The sequence below is a fragment of the Callithrix jacchus genome, chromosome 3 (assembly GCF_049354715.1).
Source record: "Callithrix jacchus isolate 240 chromosome 3, calJac240_pri, whole genome shotgun sequence".
NCBI lineage: Eukaryota > Metazoa > Chordata > Mammalia > Primates > Cebidae > Callithrix > Callithrix jacchus.
This window is the reverse complement of record NC_133504.1, coordinates 89,432,355-89,456,975: the sequence shown is the minus strand read 5'-3', so window position 1 is coordinate 89,456,975 and position 24,621 is coordinate 89,432,355. Positions and strand designations below refer to the sequence as shown.

At 40.0% G+C, this 24,621-nt stretch overlaps 1 protein-coding gene across 3 annotated transcripts; it reads left to right on the top strand.

The window, feature by feature from the left end:
- Positions 1-1,659: 1,659 nt before the first annotated feature.
- CYP2U1 (cytochrome P450 family 2 subfamily U member 1) lies at positions 1,660-24,040 on the top strand. 3 transcript variants are annotated; one of them, XR_616764.4, is made up of 7 exons: positions 1,660-2,239; positions 15,494-16,129; positions 17,918-18,079; positions 19,844-20,011; positions 20,748-20,948; positions 22,334-22,388; positions 22,501-24,040. XR_616764.4 is itself a non-coding variant. In XM_017968872.4 (6 exons), exons 1-5 carry the CDS (start codon positions 1,750-1,752, stop codon positions 20,924-20,926), a joined length of 1,635 nt encoding a protein of 544 aa, XP_017824361.1. In that variant the 5' UTR covers positions 1,660-1,749; the 3' UTR covers positions 20,927-20,948; positions 22,334-24,040. The 3 variants fall into 3 exon arrangements, 2 of the variants coding, with proteins under 2 accessions (XP_017824361.1, XP_054109593.1); XM_017968872.4 differs by having other exon boundaries at positions 22,334-24,040; XM_054253618.2 differs by having other exon boundaries at positions 20,748-24,040.
- The last annotated feature ends 581 nt before the right edge of the window (positions 24,041-24,621 follow it).

Below are 24,621 nucleotides of genomic sequence, written 5' to 3'. Positions count from 1 at the left end.
CTGCCTCACAGCTGTTAACCTAGTGAAAATGAAAGATATAGGAAAACACTATACATTCAGTTACATCCTATACAATAGAAAAAGGTAGCTGTTGGAGTTGTTAAATTAGTCACAGCTTCAATTATTTTAAAATGATTTGTAAATTTCAATTGCTTGTATGGGAAGATGTATACAGTGGCTACTGTTTTAGAGAGCAAAGCCCTAGTATCAGATGACATCCAGAATGTCATGTTGAAGATTACATCTGCAAACAAGTAGTTTAATTTTTTTAAAAAATTCTCTAACAATTTAAAAATTCAAAAAAATGAGAAAAGTAGTCTCACAAGTAGTGGTTAATTATAGAAGAGAGGTGTGGAGGGTTGTATTTTGTGTGCATAGACTTAAAATAACATGAAAAGCATGTCAAAAAGAATATGAGAACAGAGTGGACTGGAAATTAGGCATATCTTACTGACATCACTTGTTTATAGAAAATAAAACGGATCATGTATTTATTTAAATAGAGGGCTCACTATGCTTTCTTCGGTCACATTTTTATAGGTATAACGTGGTGTTCAAACTTTTAATGTATGGAGAAAAATGAAAAGGCTAGAAAAATAGTCCAGTACAGATAATTCTATGATCAACCCAACTTGAACAGAAACCACAGGATTTGGCCTCAACAAGACAGAAAGGAAAGCCCTTATCAGGGAAGCTATTATCCTTATCTGGGAAGATCAAATAAAGTAAGACTTTGTTTTTAAAGTATTATACAATTGATATTTAATATTTCAACCTCAGCCTTTCAAGTTTTGTCTAACACCAATAATATTCCCGCCCCGCCTCAACCGGTTATTTTCTTTTTATATTTCTAACTACTTAAATCCCCCCAGCAAATTCTGGCTTCGCTATTTCTGGATTTAAGTACATTTTCTGCTGCACCCAGGTCACACGCAGGAATGGACGTCGCTTTCGCTTTTCGCATAAAAATTTTCTAGCCCAGGGCGAGCTCTCCCAACGGCACTCCTCCTGCCTCGCTGCCCACCCCTCGTTCCCCCAACTCTCGCCATCATCCCTTCCGCAGCGTTGGCTGCGGACACCTCCAGGTTCTGCATTCCAAGGCTTCCCAGCATCCTGCTGTCTCGGCGTGGAGGAAAGGGTCCTGCGAATCCCAGTTTGGATAAAGAACCCTGTCTTTTCACTGCTACACCGAGGCCTGCGGGAATAGGTCGGAGACCCCATTCTCCCGGCTCCGGTCACAGGTGCTAAGGCCGAGCCATCTCAGGGGCCTGCTCACCAGTTTCGCGCACTCAGTACAGATCCTGGCACTGTTTATGCACTTGATAACCATGCGTTTGTTAGTTGACAAACAAATGACATTAACAAACGAATGACACGAGGAAATCCAACAGCCAATCAGAGCACAGGGTTGTGTTGCCAGCATCCTAGTTTCAGGGACAGACACCGCCAAGCCTGACCCAGCAAAGGGGCGTAACGGGACCTCGGGGCAAGCTTCAGGTCCTGTGTCCGCTCGTCCGCCGACCCCCGCCGCAGGGCAGCCGGCGCGTCCTCAGCTTCCGCCTGGGCCTCGCTGAGTAAAGGCGGCGGGGAGAATGCGCGCGGCGCAGCCAATCCGGGGCGCGCTCCTCCGCTCCCAGACCGCCCCCGACCTTCCAGTGTAGAGCAGGACAGTGGCGCCACGGCGCTAGCAGCTGCGTGCGCGTCTCCTACCGGCAGCGAGGTGAACCCGAGACTGCCGGCGCCCCGACCATGTCCTCTCCCGGGCCGCCGCAGCCCCCAGCTGAGGACCCGCCCTGGCCCACGCGCCTCCTGCGTGCCCTTCTGGGACTGCTGCGGCTGGACCCGAGCTGCTGTGCGCTGCTGCTGTGCAGCCTCGTAACGCTGCTGGGCTGGAGCTGGCTGCGGCGGCGCCGGGCACTGGGCATCCCACCCGGGCCCACGCCCTGGCCCCTGGTGGGCAACTTCGGTTACGTGCTGCTGCCCCCCTTCCTCCGGCGGCGGAGCTGGCTGAGCAGCAGGACCAGGGCCGCAGGGATTGATCCCTCGGTCGTGGGCCCACAATTGCTCCTGGCTCACCTAGCCCGCGTGTACGGCAGCATCTTCAGTTTCTTTATCGGCCACTACCTGGTGGTGGTCCTCAGCGACTTCCACAGCGTCCGCGAGGCACTGGTGCAGCAGGCCGAGGTCTTCAGCGACCGCCCGCGAGTGCCGCTCATCTCCATCGTAACCAAGGAGAAGGGTGAGCTGGGGGTCGCGGGCTGTGGGTACGCAGATGCCGGGGATGAAGCTCCAGGTGCGTGGAGGCTGCGGTTCCTGTGCCCATTCCGGCCGCGCGTGCCCAGCCTGCCTCACACCTGCATCCTGAACAGGTGACGGTGGCGGCTGCGCCTCTCTTTTCTGATGCCTTTAAGATCCCATCAAGTAGTGACAGACACGTGACTTGTTCACACTACAAGATAAGAAGTAGAAAACTCATCGGGAGGTTGACAGAAAGTAATAGGGATAGTGGAGGGACAAGGTGGCAAGCCAGGTTCCATCTTTCCAAAAGTAGTCTCCCCTTCCACGAGCTGTGACCTCGGAGAGAAACTTTGGCCCCCATGTTAAAAAGAGAGAAGGATATTCTTTTTACCTTGTGAGTTTCGAATGCAAAAACTTAAGAAGATATTTTCCAATAAGATAAAAAGTCCAGAAAACACAGTAGAAGCCTGTTACCAAACCGCGGGCCCTGATTCATAGCCTCTGATTCCTGCGTATGGGAGTCTAATTGGACATTTTTGCGGGTTGAGAAACATGTTATCTACTGCAATGGAATGTCCAATCTATCCTGTCTCTACCGTCCCGCTTTGTCTTACTGGCTGGCTTAGGTCTCTGACTTCTTTTCTGATTCACTCCTACCCATCAATTAGGTGTTAAATGCCGTTTCCTCAGGGAAGCCTTTTCTCATGGCCTCGGCGAGTAGGGTAGGCTCCCTTGTTAGAACAAGGTGCCTTGCCCAAACATTTTTCCTTCACTACACTTTTCAAAACTGAAGCTACTAACTTTATGACCTTAGGCCTGGATGCCAGTCTTCATCATTGGACTGACATCGAGGAGGACAGAGTCATTACTGCCTGAAACATAGTAGGAGCTCAAGTATCTATTAAATAAATGAATGCAATTTCCTGTCCCTAGAACATGGCAAGGAGAGATCTAGGCTTTTCAGAATCTGATAAAGCCAGAGTTTTGCATTAGGATTTTAAATGAAAAGGACAAATATTATATGATCCACTTATATGAGGTGTCTCCTAGGGTAGTAAATTCGTAGAGACAGAAAGTCTCAGTTTTGCAAGATGAAAAAAGTTCCGTGAATGGATGGTAGTAGTGGTTGCACAACAATGTGAAAGTACCTAATGCCATTAAGGTGTGTGCTTAAACATGCTTAAGATGGTAAATTTTATATGTATTTCACCAGAAGTTTTAAAAAAGAAAAGCAGTTAAGTTTTCTCCAGGCAGCCATGAATTCTCAGAAGAGAATTCTAGGTAGAAGTAGTATTACGAAGGCATGCAATGGGCAAGGTGTGAACTGTGACATTTTTCAGTGAGGCATTTAAAGTATTATGATCTTTATCCCTAGTCATTAAAAATCATTAACATAATGTCTTAGTGCTTATCCATGTTGCAGCATATGTGAAAATTTTCTTTTGAAGACTGAATAATATTCTGTCATATGTACAATTATCCCTCCTTATCTGTAGAGTATTTATTCCAGGAACTTCTGTGAATAACAAAACCCTAGGATGCTCAAGTCCCTGATATAAAACGGTGTAGTATTTGCAGATAGCCTATGTAGATCCTCTTGGATGCTTTAAAACATCTCTAGATTCTTTATGATACCTACTACAATGTAAATGCTATGTAAATAGTTATCACACTGTATTAAGGGATGACAAGAAAAAAGTCTACACGTTCAGTACAGATGCGGTTTTTTTGATCTGTGGTTGGTGGAACCCACAGATGTGGAACCCACAAATGTGAAGGGTCAACTGTATATACCATATGTTGTTTACCTGTTCATCCATTGATAGACACTTGTGCTTCTACCTTTGGGCTGTTGTAAATAATGCTGCTATGAATAGAAGGGTATAAATATCTGAGTTCTTAGTTGTTGCTTGATCATGTGGTAATTCTGTGTTTAATTTTTTGAAGAACTGCCATACCATTTTCCAGTGGGTACACCAGTTTACATTCTCACAGGGGTCCCAATTTCTCCACGTTCTCACCAATACTTCTTTTTTTTTTTTTTCACACTTGCTTTTAAGATTAGGCTTAAATGTTACCTCTTTGAGACTGTGTTCCCTGAGATGCTTCCCTACCGTGCAGAATGAGGTGAACTTCTATACCATTGTCTCATTTTAAGACCTTCCCAGTCCCTTCCAATCAATCCATAAGTCTTATCGATTCCAACAGCAGATATGTGTGCTACATCCATCTACTTTTCTCCGTTTCCACTGCCAGCACCCTCATCCAAGCTCCATCATTTATTTTTTCTTCTTTTTCTCTAAAGCTACCATCATTTCTAATCTGATACTTTAGAATCCTCTTAACTAGCCTGCTTGCTTCCACTCCAGATTTTCATCCACAGAGCAGCCAAAAGGATCTTTTACATAAACCAGGAATCAAATCATGTAGCTCTCTGGCTGAAACCAATGGCCCCCCCCACTCCATAGTTGACCTACTGTGGCCTGAAGGATCTGGCTGCTGCCCTTCTCTTTTTCAGCTCTCCCTTCACTTGTACATTTCAACCTGGCCTTCCTACTCTAGACACACTAAGCTGATTTCTGCCATGCCTGGGTCTGCCTCAAGGTGTGACATTTGTCTTCTTTCGGCCTGGAATAACTTCTGACTTGACTGATTGCTTGTCATCTCTCAGGCCTCTCAGGCCAATTGTCACCTTTCAGCACTATTTTGGTCAATGCCAAGTACCATCTCTTATTTTATCTCATTCATATTTTTCTCATTAAACACTGGAAAGTATTTAGCCTATTATCACTCACACCTCCCAATGGAATGTGAGTTTCTTTAGGGCAGAGAGTTTCTTCCTTTTGTTAACCACTGTATCCCTACTTCTTGGCACAGAATAGATAACTAAAAGATGAATGAATTAATGCATACAAGCATCTATTGATGTACCTACCACATTTGATTATAATTTGTTTTGTGTGTCTGTCTCTTCTGAATTTCTTCAGGCAGGAATTAGATTTTCTTCTTTGAGATCCTAACAGTATAGTTCCCAATTCTTAACAAAACAGTTTATCACAGTGCAGTTTATCAGAGTGCTTCTTGGTGACTATTGTTTCGTTAAGAATCTATAACAAGGTCGTTTCTAAGCATTAGTTCGACCACTGTTTATGGTTAAATCTCTATTTAGAAAAGAGCTGGGAGCCTGGGGTCAATTTAGTGCTTCAGTATCTCAACTAAAGTATTTATTCCCTCAAGAGACAGAATTTTCTTAGGCAGTGCTGCTCTGGTGTGTGTTGGGTGAATGTGCTGTAAAAGAATTAATGAGAGAAATTTCAGTGGCTGGAGAAGGTGTTCACAGGATAATGCAAGGCAAGAACCATATGGCACAAAGAAAATGCTTGTGGACTTAACTTGGAATGAAGAACAGATCATCTGAATAAGAAAATGTAACTAGCAAAGGATTTTTTAAAATAGAACTTTTTCAAGAGTGAAGAATAAAAAGGGAGGATGTGAGTTTATTTCAAGATGATCATCAAAGGATGAAGGGGCAGATGAGTTGTGAGGGGACTTCCCAGATCAAGAAATGGACAGCATTATTAGCCTGAAGAAGAGTGGCCTCTGTGACTACAGTCAAGATGCTCAGCTCAGCAAGATGTGAGGACAGCTCAAACCACCATTGGCTACTGTGCCCAGGAGCAAAGGAGTAAATGTGATATTGTCCAGAAACAAGATTTGTAGGCCGTAAGAGAAAAGAAATTATGTTAGGAACTAAAGGCCAATAACATTATTTCAATATTTATTATATTTTGAAAGAACTTTGCTGCTGAAGTTGGTGAGACTAGCAGAGAAGGGTATGTTTTATAAACAGTGATGTGCAAAGAGAGGCTAGAAATAGCTGACTTAACACATTTGCTGAGAAGTTCTAGAATGTAGGAAGTTTATTATGTTTAAATTTTTCACAATTTCATGATTAGACAAGTTGATGTTCTTCTTAAGGCCAGAAAAACTATAGTAAACTAGACAGGCCATAAAGATGCTGTGTCCATCATGCTAATTGATGCATTTCCTAAGCACAAAAAGAAAAGAAAATTACAAAATCAGAGCTAAGGCTACCAAAGGAGTATTTCGCTGTAAGTGTGCTGCTATGGTTTGAAGGTGTCCCCAAAAGTTTATGTATTGGAAGCGTAATCCTTAATGCAACAATGTTGAGAGGTGGGAACTTTAAAAGATAATTAGGTCTTCAGGGCTCTGCCATTATCAATGGATTAATTAATGTTATCACCAGAGTGGGTTAGTTATTGTGGGAGTGTGTTTCTGATAAGAAGGATGAGTTTGGCCCCCTTTCTCTCTCCCTCTTTCTTTCATCCTCTCTTACCCTTCTGCCTTCCACCATGGGATAATGCAGTATGAAGGCCCTTGCCAGATGCCGGTGCTATACTCATGGACTTCCCAGCCTTCAGAACTGTAAGAAATAAATCTCTGTTCTTTATAAATTGCCCAGCCTGTTTAGCAGCACAAAACAGGCCGAGACATGTGATCTGTTTCTTCTAAAACGTTTGTATACATCACATTTTTATTATAAAGTATTCAGATATAAAGCTCAAAGAACAGTATAAACTTGATTATCTGCAGCTCAGATTTGCTTCAGACTCATAAATAATACATAGCTTTATTTGGTATGGTTTTCTAAAACTTGCATATGTTGGATACTTAACGTATCTTTCTCTAACTAGCTTTTGTTATTTAAAAGTGTTGTTTTATCTGTATTGTGCCGTATTCTACTAAATAGATTGAATAAAATGGTATCATATTATTTCTCTTTCACTGTTGATAAAGATTAGGTAAATTTTACATTTTTTTGCTCCTACAAACTATGCTAACACAAATGTTTGTAGGATAGTGGTTGTAAAAGTAGAAAAAGAAATACTGATTTGACTCTTAAAACCTGGTATCGCTCAGTTAATATCACGGGAGAACTGGAGCAAGAGTCAAAGCAAGTTGTAAGGCCTTAAAAGAAAGGCCATAAAAGAAGGCAAAAGAAATTTTGAAGAAGTTTAAAAGTATAGGATAGATCAGTCTGATATACATCTGAAGGGGAACAAGACACAAAATGAAATCAGGAAAAGAAGATAAACAGAAAATGAAAGTTCATCTGGGGAATTTGAAAATGAATAAGGAAAACAAGTTAACTGAGTATGCAGTAAAATAGGTGTTTGAAATGATTTTGAAATAGTTATGCACTCGCATTGAGACGGCTCTGAATTCCCCCAATAGGAACACTTCTATGACCCCATGGAAGGAAAGGGTAAATGTAATCAGCGTGCCGTACCCTCTGTGTTCAGTAGGTAAAGACGTGTATGTGGTCAATGTAAAATTGCTTCATGTTTGATGTATTTTGCATATTTTTTATCATAGTAGTGTGTGTTACTGGAAAACAAAACATGGAAAATGAGAAGGACTGAAAATCATCTGTAATCAGCATTATTTCGAGATAGTATTGACATTTTTATGTATCACCTTCCAGTCTTTTTTCTAAATGTACATGTATTCTTAAAAATATATTTGCCTCCTTAAAATTGAATTTTCATAATTTTTAAAATTGCTTTTTATCACTGAAAGAATCATGAACATATTTTCATATTATTAAATAGACTCCTGTAAAGTTCTTAGGAGCTGTATAATATCCCTTTGTGAGAATGTATCATTGTAAATTTAGTATATCCTTTATTTGGTTTGAGTTGGATTTTTATGTTTCCACTGACTACCACCTGTTCCTTGGACAAGAATACCCACTTCTTCTCAGGAATTCTTTATTCCTTACCTCAGTCCCTTTACCCTTAACTTTGGTTGGAATGGGAGATGTCGTATCTTTACATGAAGTCATCTTGTTGGCCACAGTGATAAGTTGAGGGACACACTGACCAAAGGTGGACTGATGAGAATTTCTAACCTTTTTGTAACTGGTTAGTCTGTAGGCTAGGCACAGAACTCAGCAATTCACAACTACACATCTATCCTCACATAGTTTTGGGATAAGAATAGCATGGAATATTTAGAAACCTCAAGCCACAAAATTAATTTCAGGTGTCCCAAGTTGGTATCACCATAGGACACCTTGCTGAAGCATTTGAATCCTTCCCCAGAATTTCTCAGGTCGAATCTAGAAAATAGAGGACTTTTCCTTTTGGTGGTGAAGCTGGGAAAACAGGAATCTCAGGATAGCTCACGTTTTATAGAAAAGCTGGTTTGCAGTTGGAAAGAATGAAGACAGAGAGAGAGGAGGGAAAAATAGGTGCAGGGAGAAAGAGTTCTGTGACATTTAGTATTTCCCGAAGTGGCAATACCCTTTCCTTCCTGTTTTTTCATTACATAGCCTAACTGGCCTGTTCAATGAACTAGCTTGAGAGTATATTTTTGTTATTCCCAACCAAAAGAGTCCTGATTTTTGCTTTGGAGCCATTTTGCTAGGCAATATATTTCTAAAATACAAATGTGTAGTTTAAAAAATGGTTACTAGATGATAAGATCAAGGACCTAACAAAGAAAAAATAATGTTTTTTTTAATAAACAGGACAAAGCAGAGATGTTATATGTGATATATTAAATAAGGACAGGGTTGGGTGCAGTAGCTCATGCCTGTAATCCTAGCACTCTCGGAGACTGAGGTGGGTAGATCACTTGAGGTCAGGAGTTCAAGACCAGCCTGGCCAACATAGTGAAACTCCGTCTCTACTAAAAATGCAAAAATTGGCCAGGCATGGTGGCACGTGCCTGTAGTCCCAGCTACTCAGGAAGTTGAGGCAGGAGAATCGCTTGAACCTGGGAGGCAGAGGTTGCAGTGAGCCTAGATTGTGTCACTGCATTCCAGCCTGGGTAAGAATGTGACTCCATCTCAAAAAAAGAAGGAGAAAGGGTAGGTGGAATTAGTATCAAATCCTGAAACTGGTGTGGAAGACCCTTTCTATCCAAGAAAAGAGGAGGCCCAACAACACTTAGCCTCTGAATACTCTGCAGCAGATTTGGTCATGGTTAAAGACAGGAGGAATGATTAAACTTTGGTAGCCTAGGAAATAGTTTATGGGCCTTTATTTAACAAAGGGAGAGTTCTGGTTTCAGGAGTGGTTAAGACATTTCCATTCCTTCTTTGTCTCAACAATCACACACCATACCAGAGGGGTGCAGAACAGAAGCACACACTCTATCAACAATGAAATGAAATGACACATCTACGTTTCTGCACCACAACACCTGAAGACAAAGTGGCTGTAGGATTGGCAAATGACTTAATAGAGTGGAGGATGACTACCCCTAAGCATCTACAGAGAAGAATGCCATGGAGCATGAGAGAATAGAATAACTACTCCCCTTGTTTACCATGCAGAATCTCAGAAAGAGTTAGGAATTGGAGGTGGCAGTGATCGTAAGAGACAGAAATGAGCCAGTAGACTGAGAACGAGGATAGTTTGAAATGCACATAAAATAAGATCAGGTCCTTATCACGGCCCCCACCTCTGTAAAAAATAGTAGGTAGATGCTCTGGAGAGCCTTGGCTGGGGAATAGGAGGTGGGAAACAGATATAGCCTGGCAAAATGAAAAGTTGCTTCTAGACAAAGACAGAACTCTTGAAATGCTTCAACTAGGTGAAAGTTTGACAAAGAACACTCAGCAACCCTGGCCGCCAACAAAAGAAAACAAGGACGTTTCTCTGTCTTGGCCTAGACCTTGGCACAGAAAATGTTTTCTCACTCTCTGTCTTAAGTGGCAACTACATACTTGATGCTGCCATTTCTTTTTCTCTTTCTTTCTTTCTTTTTTTAGACAGAGTTTCACTGTCACCCAGGCTGGAGTACATTGGCATGATACCAGCTTACTGCAGCCTTGACCTTCTGCAGGCTCAAGTGATCCTATCACCTCAGCTTCCTGAGTAGCTGGAACTATAGGTTTGAGCTACTTACACCCAGCTAATTTTATATATATACACACACGTGTGTGTGTGTGTGTGTGTGTGTGTGTGTGTGTGTATGTGTGTTTTAAAGACAGGATCTCACTGTGTTGCCAGGCTGGTCTCAAACTCCTGGGTTCAAGTGATCCTCCCACCTTGGCCTCCCAACCTCTAGGATTATAGGCATGAGCCACCATGCCCAGCAGATTTTGCTATTTTAATGCAAAAACAGCCATAGAACATATGTAAACAAATTAGTGTAACTCATGAACTGGCTGTGTTCCAGTTAAACTTTATTTACAGACCATGAAATTTGAATTTCTTTTTTGCCCCTTGATTTTACTTACATTAAAGGAAAGATTTAAATTTCATATGATTTTCACATATCACAAAATAATCTTTTGATTTCTTTTCAACCATTTATAAGTGTAAAAGCTAGTCTTGGCTCTCTGGCTGTACAATGGCAGCAGGCTGGAATTGGCCCTTGGGCTGTAGTTTGACAACCACTCAACTAGTCTTTAAGCATGTTAAAAATGTAAGAGTAGGCTGGGTGCAGTGGTGCATGCCTATAATCCGAGCACTTTGGGAGGCCAAGGCGGGCAGATCACGAGGTCAAGAGATCGAGACTATCTTGGCCAATATGGTAAAACCCCATCTCTACTGAAAACACAATTAGCTGGGCATGGCGGCTCATGCCTATAGGCCCAGCTACTTGGGAGGCTGAGGCAGGAGAATCGCTTGAACCTGGGAGTTAGGGCTATAGTGAGCTAAGATTGTGCCACTGCACTCTAGCCTGGGTGACACAGTGAGACTCCATCTCAAAAAAAAGAGAAAAAAAATGTAAGATTGAACGTTCACTCTGTTTGTCTCTACTTAAAAGAAGATGAGAACAAGGTGGGGCAGGAATTAACAAAGCAGGTGAATCTCAAAATAGTAATGTTAGAAATGAGTAATTAGAATAAATGTAAAAGGACTAAACTTACTGGCTAAAGGACAGCTTGCCAGGATGGATTTTTTAAAAATCTAATTATATAGTGTTTTAGGAGACATAATCTGTCTTCCCCCCCAAAAAAAGACATTCCCCCACATAAGGGAATAGAAAAGTTCAAAATGGAAAGGTTTTATAGTACCAAGGAAATACTTTAAAAAGGAAAGCGGGTTCCTTTTTGACGAAATGTACTCTAAGTGATACTTTATTTAAAAAAAAAAAAAAAGGAGGGCATTCATGATAAAAGGATCAATTTTTTAAAAAATGAAAAAACAGGAAGATATAATTCTAAGTTTGAATGTACCTAACAATGTTATCTAACATATATCTGCATCTAATACCATAGATAAATATAAATCTGTATAGCTACATTGATATTTATCTACCTTTAGCAAAAACTTACAGAACTCTAAAGAGAAACTGAAAAATCCACCATTAAAACAAAACAGCTTAATGTAAGTATTTGGTTGAGAGATCAAGCAGTTAAAAATTTGTTAAGGATACAGAAAATTTGGTTTTGACTGTTACCAAGCTTTCCCTATTGGAGATATACAGAGGACATATTCCTCAAAATTACTTGGACAAACATTCTTCTCAACTTTATTTAGAAATTTCATTGGCCACATACTAGGGTAAAACAGCAAGCAAATGTCAGCATAAGATAAACCAGGTAAGAAAGCAAAGAAGACTCAAAATAGAAGCATATTTTGTTATTGTTGTTGTACTTAAAACTAAATAATGAAAATACATGGAACAAGACTTGTGGATTGCAGCTAGAGTCATACCCAGACAAGGTAAATGTAGAGCTTTAAATTATTTATTAAGATAAAGGTCTGAAAATTAATGAGTCAGATGGCTAACTTTATGTATTATAAAAAAGAAGAGAATAACCTAAGGAAAAGAGAAACATAGAAACATATTCCAATTTTAGATGAATTATTTCAGAGACAAAGACTATACCCTGGCTTATTTTAGGAGGCCAGTATATTCAGACAAATACAGCATGAGAAAGAAAACCTATAAGCCATTGTCATTCGTGAATATACTATTTTAAAAAACTTACATTAGGAAACCAAATCCAGCAATGTTTAAAAGAAACTTAAAAACAAGCAAGTTTAGATTCATTCTTAGATTACAAGCTCAATCATCATCAAGAAGGCAATTTTCAAATTAATCTAGAAATTAAGTGTAGCTGCCTGAGAATGAAGACATAGGAGCTGCAAAGTGGTCATCCAAGCCAAGTTCTACCAGCAGAAATTATGCCTCTCCTAGGGTCTTGGAGGCCACATCAGGAGAAAAACAGGCTCAGAGTGGGCCTGAGGCCTGGGGATGAACCCGAGCCCTCCCAGGAATCAACTTAGCTGCCAGTCACCACCTATTAGGCTCTTCCATCCACTGCCTGCACCTCAACAAACACTTCCTTGCTCTGTGGATCCCCCAGACCTCTGTTTTTTTTTTAAACAAAAAAAAAAAAGAAGAAAAAGAAAGTAAATGCAGTTCTAACTAAAATCCCAAGATAAGTTTGAGAAACTGATTTTGAAGTTTTTGAAACAGTTTTTAAAAAGAACGAGGTTTTGTAGGGAAGAGGGACTTCCCTATTAGAGACAAAAAATAACTATAAAGTCTATATCTTATTATAAAATAACAGTAATTAAGACAATGAGCTTTAAGCACAGTGATAAACACAGAGACCAATATAACCAACTAGAAAGCCTGTAAACTGGCCCACCCATATACAGGAAATGTGTGTCAGAGATAGCATTACAGATTGGTGGTGAAGGGTAAGGTGTAGTGGGGACCAACTGACAAATGATGCTTGAACAATAGGTTGTCTACACGGGGAAAAAGTGTTTGGATTCCTACCTCACAATAGGTAGGTATACCCAACACAAATATAAATTCCAGGTAGATTATAGAAACTTAAATGTAAAAACAAAATTTAAATTTGTACAAGAAAATAGAGAATGTGTTTATGAACCCATGGTAGATTTCTAAAAGAAGACATGCAGCACAAATCAAAGAAAATCCCACTATATTTAAAACTTCTGTTTATTAAATAATACAATTTAAAAAGTAAAAAAAAAAATCACACGATAAGAGAAAAGATCTGCTATGGATATCAAATATATAAGAAAAAGAAAATTGCACAGCAGATAAATGCAAATTACAGAATAGGAAACCTGGCCAATAACCATATAAGAAGCTGCTTTGACCCACTGGTAACAGAGAAATGCAAATAAAAATCAGATGAGATACGTTTCAGCCTTCTGATTAACAAAACTAAAAACATTGACAAATATCAAGTGATGGCAACTATTCTGAACAAATGAGAACATTTAAACACTTCAGTGAAAAAACTTTCAGAGTACTCTGCACTTCAGAGAGTAAACTGCAATGTTGAGTCATACTAAATATGTACCTATCTTATGGCTCATCAGTCAGTCCAGTCTTAGCAATGTCTTTAAAATTCTGAGGAAGTCCAATGGTAGATTAAATAACATTGAAAGTCTTTAGAAATTCCCCTCCCATGCATCCTTTCTCAGAGGATATGCTTCAGCAAAATGAGGGAGTAAAACAAAGAAGAATATAATTCAGGATATGGGTTCCAACACAGAGGAGTCTTTTTTTTTTTTTTTTTGAAACAGAGTCTTGCTCTGTTGCTCAGGCTGGAGTGTAGTGACATGATCTCGGTTCACTGCAACCTCTGCCTCCTGGGTTCAAGCAATTCTCCTGCCTTAGCCTCATGAGTAGCTGGGATTACAGGCGTGCACCACCACGCCTGGCTAATTTTTGTATTTTTAGGAGACACTAGGTTTCATCATGTCGGACAAGCTGGTCTTGAACTGCTGACCTGGTGATCTGCCTGCCTCAGCCCCCAAAGTGCTGGGATTACAGGTGTGAGCTACCATGCCCAGCCCTGACACAGAAATTCCTAAATGATAACTAATAGAAGTTATAAAACCTGAACCAAAGGCCTACAGAGCAACCACTGCAGATTTGAGCAGGCATTTGGAAGATTCCAGCAAGGGAAGCAGAACTGATAAATTGTGTGATACATTTGACTGCATGGATGTTTAGATCGAAAGACATTTTATAGGAATATTATAGAATATGAGAAAATTTAACCACAGAGCATGGTCTTTATTTCACTTGCAGTTGTATCTACTGAACCCCCATGCCTGGCAGATAGTAAGAATTCAGAAGTAATGTAGGAAGGAGGGAGAACTAGCTGAAATGATAAGAGTATACCACGGAAAATAGGATGAATTAGGTGACAGAAAACAAAGAATATTTGAGAACAATTTGATACAACATCTGGGAGCAATATTGTGGAGTTTGATGGTGGGATGTATAAGTGAAAATCAAATAAGATGTAGTTGTGGATGACCTTAACAAGTTCATATGTTTTAAAATCAGGGCTGCTGCCATTAACAGACATTTTAGATCACCTGCCAGTTTATTAGATTCCAAATTTTGATGTCCAATAGCTCTAATCTACTTGGGCTATTCATTTAGTCAGGCAATATTTAACAGCCTCCTCTTATGTACCAAGTACTATGCTAGAAGCTGGAGATATGGTCTCTGCCCTCATGTTAATATGTTACTAAAATTATTCCTCAGTTCAGAATGTTTAGAATATAAGATTTTAGAATATGGGAATATATAGCCTGAAATATTTTTCTGTCTTTTTTTCTTTTTTTAGAGGCAGGGTCTTGCTCTGTCACCCAGGCTGGAGTGCAGTGGCATGATCGTAGTTGACTGCAGTCTCCAACCCCTGGGCTTAAGTGATTCTCCCACCTTAGCCTCTTGAGTACCTGGGCTTACAGATGCATGCTACCCCATCCGGCTTACTATTTATTTATTTATTTGAGAAGGGCTCTTGCTCTGTACCCAAACTGGACTTAAACTCCTGTCCTCAAGCAGTCTACCCACCTCAGCTTCCCAGAGCTCTGGGATTATAGACATGAGCCACTGTATCTGGCCACCTGAGAAATTTCCTAAGCCTGGATTCAGACTTATGAAATCTAATACTTTGAAATGCACACTAACTTTGGAAATTGAAATTCACTGCTTTTCATTTCATCGGGAGTTACTATCTATAATAATCTTTAGAGCAAATTCTCCTAATTTAATTAGATATGATTTTTGTTATTATTAGAAAAACATACTATCTTGATAACTAAATTTTACCAATCATTCTTCTTGACTAGTGGTCTTTAGCTGTATATGAGGAGTTTTCCATAAGTGACTTGAAAAATATAGAATCCACTCCGTGGTACATCCTGTTCAGTGTTATCAGGAATGCCGTTTCTCATCTTCCTTTCTTGATGTCCCTTTGCAGGGGTTGTGTTTGCACATTATGGTCCTGTCTGGAGACAACAAAGGAAGTTCTCTCATTCAACTCTTCGTCATTTTGGGTTGGGAAAACTTAGCTTGGAGCCCAAAATTATTGAGGAGTTCAAATATGTGAAAGCGGAAATGCAAAAGCACGGAGAAGACCCCTTCTGCCCTTTCTCTATCATCAGCAATGCCGTCTCTAACATCATCTGCTCCTTGTGCTTTGGCCAGCGCTTTGATTACACCAATAGTGAATTTAAGAAAATGCTTAATTTTATGTCACGAGGGCTAGAAATCTGTCTGAACAGTCAAGTTCTCCTGGTCAACATATGCCCTTGGCTTTATTACCTTCCCTTTGGACCATTTAAGGAATTAAGACAAATTGAAAAGAATATAACAAGTTTCCTTAAAAAAATCATCAAAGACCATCAAGAGTCTCTGGACAGAGAGAACCCTCAGGATTTCATAGACATGTACCTTCTCCACATGGAAGAGGAGAGGAAAAATAATAGTAATAGCAGTTTTGATGAAGAGTACTTATTTTATATCATTGGGGATCTCTTTATTGCTGGGACTGATACAACAACGAACTCTTTGCTTTGGTGCCTGCTGTATATGTCGCTGAACCCCGAAGTACAAGGTAATTAATAGGTGTTTCCTTTGTTCATGGCAAAACCAGGTAGTTTAAATTAGGATTAGCAACCTCAGTGATCTGGTGGCTCCTAACCCTGAGCCAGTGTCTTCAGGCTGGGAAACAAATACTTGCAAATCAGAGGGAGTTGGTAAGATGTTAACAGTGAAACCCAAGTTTCTAGACAGTAGGCCTAATGTCATAACTTGCTTACCCCTGCTTAAATCTCTACAGGTCTGATTCTGTGTGAAATCTATGATTGTGAAAGACCTTTAGAGAAGGACATTCTAGAATTGAAGGAATCATAATGTTCATCTGAACATTGTGTGTGTGTGAAACTGGAGAACAGAGGCTCAGAGAAGTTGTGTGACTTTCACAAGGTCACACAACTAGTTCTACCACCTCAGTCCAAATAGATCCTGAAAGTCAGTGGCAGTTCAGAGTAGAAGAATACAAGGAGTATGCTGTATATTAGTTTCTGTTGCTGTCATAAAATTGCCACAAATTGAGTGGCTTAAAACAACACAAGTTTCTTAGAGTTCTACACATTGGAAGTCTGGTATGTGTCTCATTGGGCTGAAAATCAGGTTGTCAGGGCTGCATTCCTTTCTGGAGGCACTAAAGAAGAATCATTTTCCTTGCAGTTTCTGGCTTCCACAGCTCACGGCTTCCTTCTTCTCTCTTTGAAGACAGCAGTGTTGCATTTCTCTAACCATTTGTTCATAGTCACATCTTCCTCTGACTCTGAACTCAACAGGCAAATGTAATCTGACTGAAAAACCCATGTTCTTAGATTGAGCACACCCAGATGACCCAGGATAATCTTCCCATCTCTATGTCCTTAAGTTAATTATATCAGTTTAGTCCCTTTTGCCATGTAAGGTATTATATTTACAGGCTCCAGGGGATTAGGGTGTGGACATCTTATATGGACCATTATTCTGCCTACTATACATGTTATTATACCTGACTTAATTAGTTAATTATTGCTGAGTAACAACTACCCCAAAATTTACCAGCTTTAAAAAAATCACCACGATATATTATCTCCCATTTTCTGAGGGTCCAGAATCCAGGAATGACTTCCAGTTTAGGGTTTCTCATGAAGTTAGAGTTAACATGTTGGCTGGGGCTGCAGACCTGACTGAGACCAAAGGATCCACATCCAAGGTGGCTATCCATATGACTGTTGGCCAAGTTCCTTACCACTCTGACCCCTTCATAAGGCTGCTTCACTTAGTGGCTTCCTTCCCTAAAAGTGAGCAACCTGAGAGAGAGAGAGAGAGATTGGCAAAGATGAGGAGCCACACTGTCTTTTATAATCTAGTCTCAGAAGTGACATGCCCTCACTTCTCTCTTATTCTCTTGGTCACATACACCAACTTAGTACAGAGTGGGGACTTAGTACAGAGAGGACTGCACCAGGATATAAACCACAAGAATGGGGATCACTGGAGGACACCTTAAGCTATCATATGGGGTCACAGTCTATTTAGAGAGCAATCCCATGTTCACATGAGAGTTTGACTTAGGTTGCTCCTGAATCCAGAGTGCTTTCTCTTTGGCCCCTCTATCTGTTCTGCTATTCCACTTCTAAGTCACAGGGTGGCACAGGGACCCTGCGGCTAGCTGTCTCTACTTGAAATTTCTGACCAATGCTTCAGTTTCACTGAGGAAGAGTCAGGCCTGAACTGCCAGCTGATCAATTATATGTTAGTGGTGATGGAAAATATGCAGAAGGCAGGTTCAACTCTCTCCCATGCTTATCTTCTGGTTTATTCTTCCCTTTATACATAGAAAAGGTTCATGAAGAAATTGAAAGGGTCATTGGCACCAACCGAGCTCCTTCTCTCATGGACAAAGCCCAGATGCCCTATACAGAAGCCACCATCATGGAAGTGCAGAGGCTAACTGTGGTGGTGCCGCTTGCCATTCCTCATATGACCTCAGAGAACACAGGCAAGTCCAGGGTCTTCCTCTTTGAATACCCTTGATGGACGTAGGGCCCTCTCTAATCCAGGGTAGTTGAGGTGAGGGGTGTGGTGACTGTTGCCTGGCTTGATCCTTCTGAAGATTTTCCATTGTATCATAGATAATAAAAAGTCTAGGGAATGTCCAGCCCTCCGCTGTGCATTACTGTTGTACTAGAATTCCACCACTGCTTAGTTTTATTAGTAGCTCTCTAGCCTTCCGAGCATACACACTTATAATGGCAAAACAAATAATGCCACAATTTAAATTGGCTACGTTGGCAGAAAAAGTTCCAGAATTGACAAAGGCTCCTTTTCATGGAGGTCAGAAGAGCTAGTCTAAATGTGGAGTTAAGGATTTTGCCTGAAAGTTATCTTACTTCAACTTTTAAAATTCTGCAGCTGAAGCATAATATTAAAGAATTAGAAGGTTGGGCATGGTGGCTCACACTTGTAATCCCAGCATTTTGGGAGGCCAAGGCAGGCAGACAGATCTCTTGAGGTCATGAGTTCAAGACCAGCCTGGACAAGATGGTGAAACATCATCCCTACTAAAAATACAGAAATTAGCCAGGCATGATGGTGCATATCTGTAGTCCCAGCTATTCAGGAGGCTGAGGCAGGAGAATCACTTGGACCTGGGAGGTTGCAGTGAGCTGAGAGTGTGCCTTTGCACTCCAGCCTGTGTAATAGAGCAAGACTATCTCAAAAAAAAAAAAAAGTCCAGGCACAGTGGCTCACACCTGAAATCCCAGCACTTTGGGAGGCCCAGGAGGGTGGATCACTTGAGGCCAGGAGTTCAAGACCAGCCTAGCCAACATGGTGAAAATCCATCTCTACTAAAAATACAAAAATTAGTCAGACACGGTGGCATACTCCCATAGTCCCAGCTACCCAGTAGGCTAAGGCAGGAGAATCACTTGAACCTGGGAGGCGGAGGTTGCAGTGAGTGAAGATTGCGCCACTGCACTTCACCCTGGGTAACAGAATGAGACCCTGTCCAAAAAAAGAATTAGAATAGCCCATCTTATTCCAAAGTCACCAGTTTTAACCTCTCAACTACAGTGAAATATGTCTATTTAGTCATGTCCAGACTCTCTTTATCCCTATTAACAGGGAATTTACCTCTGGAGAGAGCCCATAATATAATGGGCTTGATCTAGATTTAAGACAGGTATAGCATGCTGTTGCTTATAAATGACATTGGATCATGTAACAGGTTTTTTTGGTACAAGTTATATAGACTGTGTGTACAGCATCTTTTGGGCATTGTTTAAAGTGCATATTGACTTGTTACCTAGTAAGAGCCAGGGTTGGCTGCCCTGTACATCTCTTTATCTTAGTTTACATCCTCATCACATTGTTATATGGACATAAGTGACCCTATAAACTAAGTTGCATACATATTAGGAATTTTAATTTTTAGGGAAAGTTTACTTGGAATGCCTGTTGTTTCTATTTTAGTGTTTTCTCTTTATTGTAATGTTTTTATGGTTTTATTTAATTTATTAACTCAACATTCATTGGAGCACTGCCTGCTCCCTGTCTCAGGTGAGTCCTGGGATGGTGTGAGGAGAGGGATGCCAGTTGATAAGACCTTATCCCTGCCCTCAAGTACCTCACAGTTTGGTCTCGGCCAATTAAGGGGCTAGGTATATAACTACTTTTTTTTTTTTTTTCAGAAAATGATGTTTAGGGAGAACTACTAGTAAAAGCATAATGAATAACATCCCTATGTTTTCTTTTGTTTTAGTGCTCCAAGGGTATACCATTCCTAAAGGCACATTAATTTTACCCAACCTGTGGTCAGTACACAGAGACCCAGCCATTTGGGAGAAACCAGAGGATTTCTACCCTAATCGATTTCTGGATGACCAAGGGCAACTAATTAAAAAAGAAACCTTTATTCCTTTCGGGATAGGTCAGTTATACCTTTTTAAAATTGCATAATTTTTAAAATAAGTAGAACTAAAATAGTATTTTATTATTTCATGTTGTTTTAAAAATGTTTCTTTCTTGGCCAGCTAATATAAAAGAAGGGATCAATAATTTAAATAAGGCATCTCCATTATGTTCATTTCAGATTTTAATAAAGCAATTGGTTTAAAATCTCTAAATGTGACTGGAAATCTTACTTTTAGAGCTGATCAGGTGATTTTGGGGGGTCCCAGGGAGCTACTGAGGTTAAGAGCAATTTCTGATCTGGTCTGGTGGGTGAGAGGATGGGCTCTCCAATCTCAACACTTCCTCTTTTAGGTTCCTAGATTAGGAACATAGGATTCTTTCTATGGAAAAAGGGAGGCTCCAGGGATTCTTATCTGGATTTTTTTCCCTTTATCTTTCAGGGAAAAGTGAAGGAAAAAGATAAGTTGGCATGGGAGAGACAGGGTAGCTGCCACATTGGATCCGTCTCTAATTCCTGTGTAGAATGAGGATAGGTTTTTATGAGTAGGAATTAAAATGTGGATTTGATATGTAAAAATTCTGATCAGCATATGTTGTAGGAAGCTATGTGGTATATATGGCAATTTGATTTAAAAACTCTATCTGCATTTAAAATACTCAATTTAGATATTTCATATAAATTTGCACTTTTTGAAATAGGAGAAGGAATGGTATTATAATCCTTAATTTTTTTTTTCTGATCTCATTTTTAGGGAAGCGGGTGTGTATGGGAGAACAACTGGCAAAGATGGAATTATTCCTGATGTTTGTGAGCCTAATGCAGAGTTTTGCATTTGCTTTACCTAAGGATTGTAAGAAGCCCCGCCTGACTGGAAGATTTGGTCTAACTTTAGCTCCACATCCATTTAATATAACCATTTCAAGGAGATGAAGAGCATCTCCAAGAAGAGATGGTAAAAAGATATATACATACATATCCTTCTAAGCAGATTCTTCCTACTGCAAGAGACAGTGAATCCAGCAACTCAGTAGATCCAGGTTAGGCTCAGACTGGAGAGATAGGAAGGAGAGTAGAGCACACTGGGAGCTTTCATCTTGGAGGATTCCTCAGCAGGATACTTGAGCCATTTTAGTAATGCAGGATTTGGGGGATAGAAACCAAAGTGCCTACGAAACAGGAGATCTGGATTTTATTTGCAGTGGCTTCCACTGATGGGCCAATTTCTCATTTCTCAGTGCCTCAGACATTCCATATGTAAAATGAGAGTAATAAAAATTGGCTTCTCTCTACCTCTCAGCACTAATGATGGTGAAATGCCTTACATCTTTTCTGGTATCTCTAAAATGCTGTTTAGTTCTGGAGAAGAAATTCAGGAGAAGATCTACCTGCTGGCTTTTAAAGACCTGTGACAACATGAAAGTGGTGTTCAGCCTGGAATGCTTTGTCAGAGATGACTGTGGATTTAGGTTATACTGGGGGAGAACTTTTCTCAGCACAGATTCTATGCCAGCTTCTTTGGACTTGTTCTGTTATTACCTTTTTATGATTTTAGTTTTTACTTTTTGTAGACATGGGATGAAGTGGACCCTGTTGTGTATATGGAGGAAAAAAGAAATTATGATTTTTTAAAATCCCTTGTAGGATTATTGTCTAAATTTATATGTCTACCTTCCACTTCAACTACAGGAAGTGAGCCTTCCTAAATAAGTGGCTTCATGGCAGAATTTCTTTCTGCTAAGTTATTTGCAAAGATGCAGCTCTACCTTTTGACTTAAGGCCTGAATGGTGAGCTTGGGGATTTTGATACTGGGACTCATCAGAAAAGGATTCTGCTTTCAAACTATACTGAACATTCCTGTCCTAGCCTCCCTGCCACCAGGCCCAATGTATCTGATCCTTGAATATACTCTCAAAAACAGGAAGACATTCTTATTCTTTTTCTTAAGAAAACTTAAATTTTTTCTAAATGTAGAAGGCCCTCTGGAAGAGCAGTTTTCAGCAGAGGTGGTAACCCCTTCAGAGGGTGTTTGGAAATGTGTGGGTGTGTTTCTTGGTTATCATAATGAAGGGGGTGCTACTGGCCTTCTGCTGCTATGGGACCAGATGCTAAATGTCAAGGTAGTCCTATACAGTGAAGAATTGTCCTGCTCAAGATGCCAGGATTTCCCCCAACAAGAACATGCTCCAAAGAATGACCACCCCTTTCTTTTATTCTCCCCCAGTGCTCCATGTACAGAAGTAAGCATAGCAGTCATATGAGCAACCATATTCCTGAACCTCTCCTCATGCTGGCTCTCCACTTAATGCTTTACTTGTATGTTTCTATAATTCTTACAGAAATTCTACTAAGAGGGTGGCATTCTGTAGCTGATGAAGCTGAGGCTTAGAGAAGGTAAGGCAAAAAGTTAAAAAGTTACATGACTGCATTTCAAACCTACTGGTCTTTGTGACTAAAGAACCCTTTCAGAACCACTTCTCAACTCTGCCTCCACTTGATCCCATAGCAGACTACCCACTTGGCCTCATGCTGGAGTTGTATATGTCCATCTTCATCCCATGCTGAGCTCCTTGAGGTGAAGATGTGCTGTTTGACTCCCTTACAGTGCCTTCGTCTTGGTGGATGCCCAGTCATCTTGTGAATGACTTTTAAGAAGTGTACTTAAGAGAAAAATCCTACCTTATTTTAATTATTACAGGTTGTATTTTTGTTATTATCTTTTTGTTCAAGATTTTAGTTTTTGCTTAAAGGTGATAAAAAGTGAGTGCATGTTATTTGTTAATGTCCATTAAACCCAGTTTTTTTTTTTTAAAAAAAAACTGGATTTTTATCATTTAAAACAACCATTTTAAACAAACTTGGAATGATGCCTTAGCTGTTTTTATATAACAGAATGTAAGCTCCCAGCACCTGGAGACTAGGCCACATCCAGGGGCCTCTCATTCACTTTCCTAAAGGAGAGAAGCAGCTACTCCTGTTCCTACTGATTGATAGAGAAGAGATTGAGAAAAGATCCAGAGTCGTTGTTACTTTGAGAATTAAACATAAGATGAAACCCTGAACTTAAGCACTTCTGTTTGACCAGCCTCCTGTAACTGATCACCCTCTATGCTCCATTTTCCAGATAAATGGAGACACCAGATCTCCCTAACCTCTGACTTCATCTGCCATTAGCCACACTCTGTGTAGTTAGATCTTAGTCTGTGAATGGCATTCCAGGGCAATTGTGAACATGAGGCTAGATTTTTCATTTCATTTGGCACATTGCTAGGCAGATTTTTGCAAGCTCAAAAAAATTAAAATAATATCAGCTTAATCAAAACATAATCAGAGGAAGAAAAAAATATTATTTTATTTTAAAATGATTATCAATAAAAGTATTGATTGGTTTTTGACTCTACATTGTTTACATTATCTACCATACTGCTCTTGTCCTTTTAGAAATATTATTAAACACCTTCAATGCAGATAAATGAAATACAGACTAATCTTTAGGTGTCTTAGGAATTTTGCTTTTTGCAAAAGAAAAGATAATAGACTAACTGCAAGGAACTGAGTGGATGGGGTGGCTGCTGTACAGATTTTTAGATGAGATGACACAGTGTGGATTACACTGTACCTTAAGCAGGACAGTTTGTTCTTGATATGGAATTCATATGCTTTTGAATTGCACTAATAACTAAGCATTAACAAATGTATTACTCCTTAAATTATACATGCATTTTCAGTATTCCTAACCAAAGAGTTTAGAGCTTACTTGAGAAGAAGTCTGTTCTTTGTGAGATGTTGAAATTAGATGTTTATTAAACTTTAAAATATAATGCCTTAAGCTGTGGCACTTTAAAAAACATCTTCATATGTAAATTGCTAAAAGGACTGTTAACGGTTTTCTCAGACATGTTGGCATTTACAATTTTGCACATCATAGTTTATGTGAAATGAAAAAATAACTGTACTTTGTTTTATAAGTCTGCCTAATATCTCATTTTTGGTTCTCATCTTTAGCACAGTTTTGATGCTTTTATTAAACTATTTTAACTGAGAAAGTGCCATGTCTATTTTTTTGTTTTAATTGCTACACAAAATTTTGTTTTACCAGATGTCAAGTTAACAAAAAAAAGAGAATAGGCCTCCAAAGGCATATGTCCACAATAGAATGTAAGCACAGTCCTTAGAAACAAGGGTCATTCTTTCAAAATTTCCCCTTGGAGTGAAGTTCCTTAGAGAACTACATCACAGCCCAGGTGTCTTATATTCCATATAGAAACTCAGCATGAATTGAGAGGAGATGGACCCACGTGAGCCTACTGTGGCCAAGTATTGAATGGTGGTCCCACTTATACTTCCCAGCTCAGGAAAAAGAGCTTTTTCATACCTGAACCCTATTTATTTTGCCTGTGGAGGGACACCCTATCAGATTTTTCCACAGTCTGCTCTCCCTCCTGAAGTCACAGCTCAGACAGCATCTCCTCAGGCATCCAAAGTGGCCTTTCCTGAGAACTCCCTATCTCATCGCCCAGTTTATTTCCTCCAGAGCCTTCGTCCCTAACTGCAACTACCTTGTTTATTTAAACCCTCTGTTTCTATCGTCTCTGTCTTCTCCACCCCATGTGGATGTCAGGAACCG

Coding starts and splice junctions, on each gene's coding strand:
- CYP2U1 (XM_017968872.4), top strand. CDS start 1,750: ATGTCCTCTCCCGGGCCGCCGCAGCCCCCAGCTGAGGACCCGCCCTGG. Junction 16,130..17,917: donor GCTGAACCCCGAAGTACAAG/GTAATTAATAGG, acceptor CTTTATACATAG/AAAAGGTTCATGAAGAAATT. Junction 18,080..19,843: donor TATGACCTCAGAGAACACAG/GCAAGTCCAGGG, acceptor CTTTTGTTTTAG/TGCTCCAAGGGTATACCATT.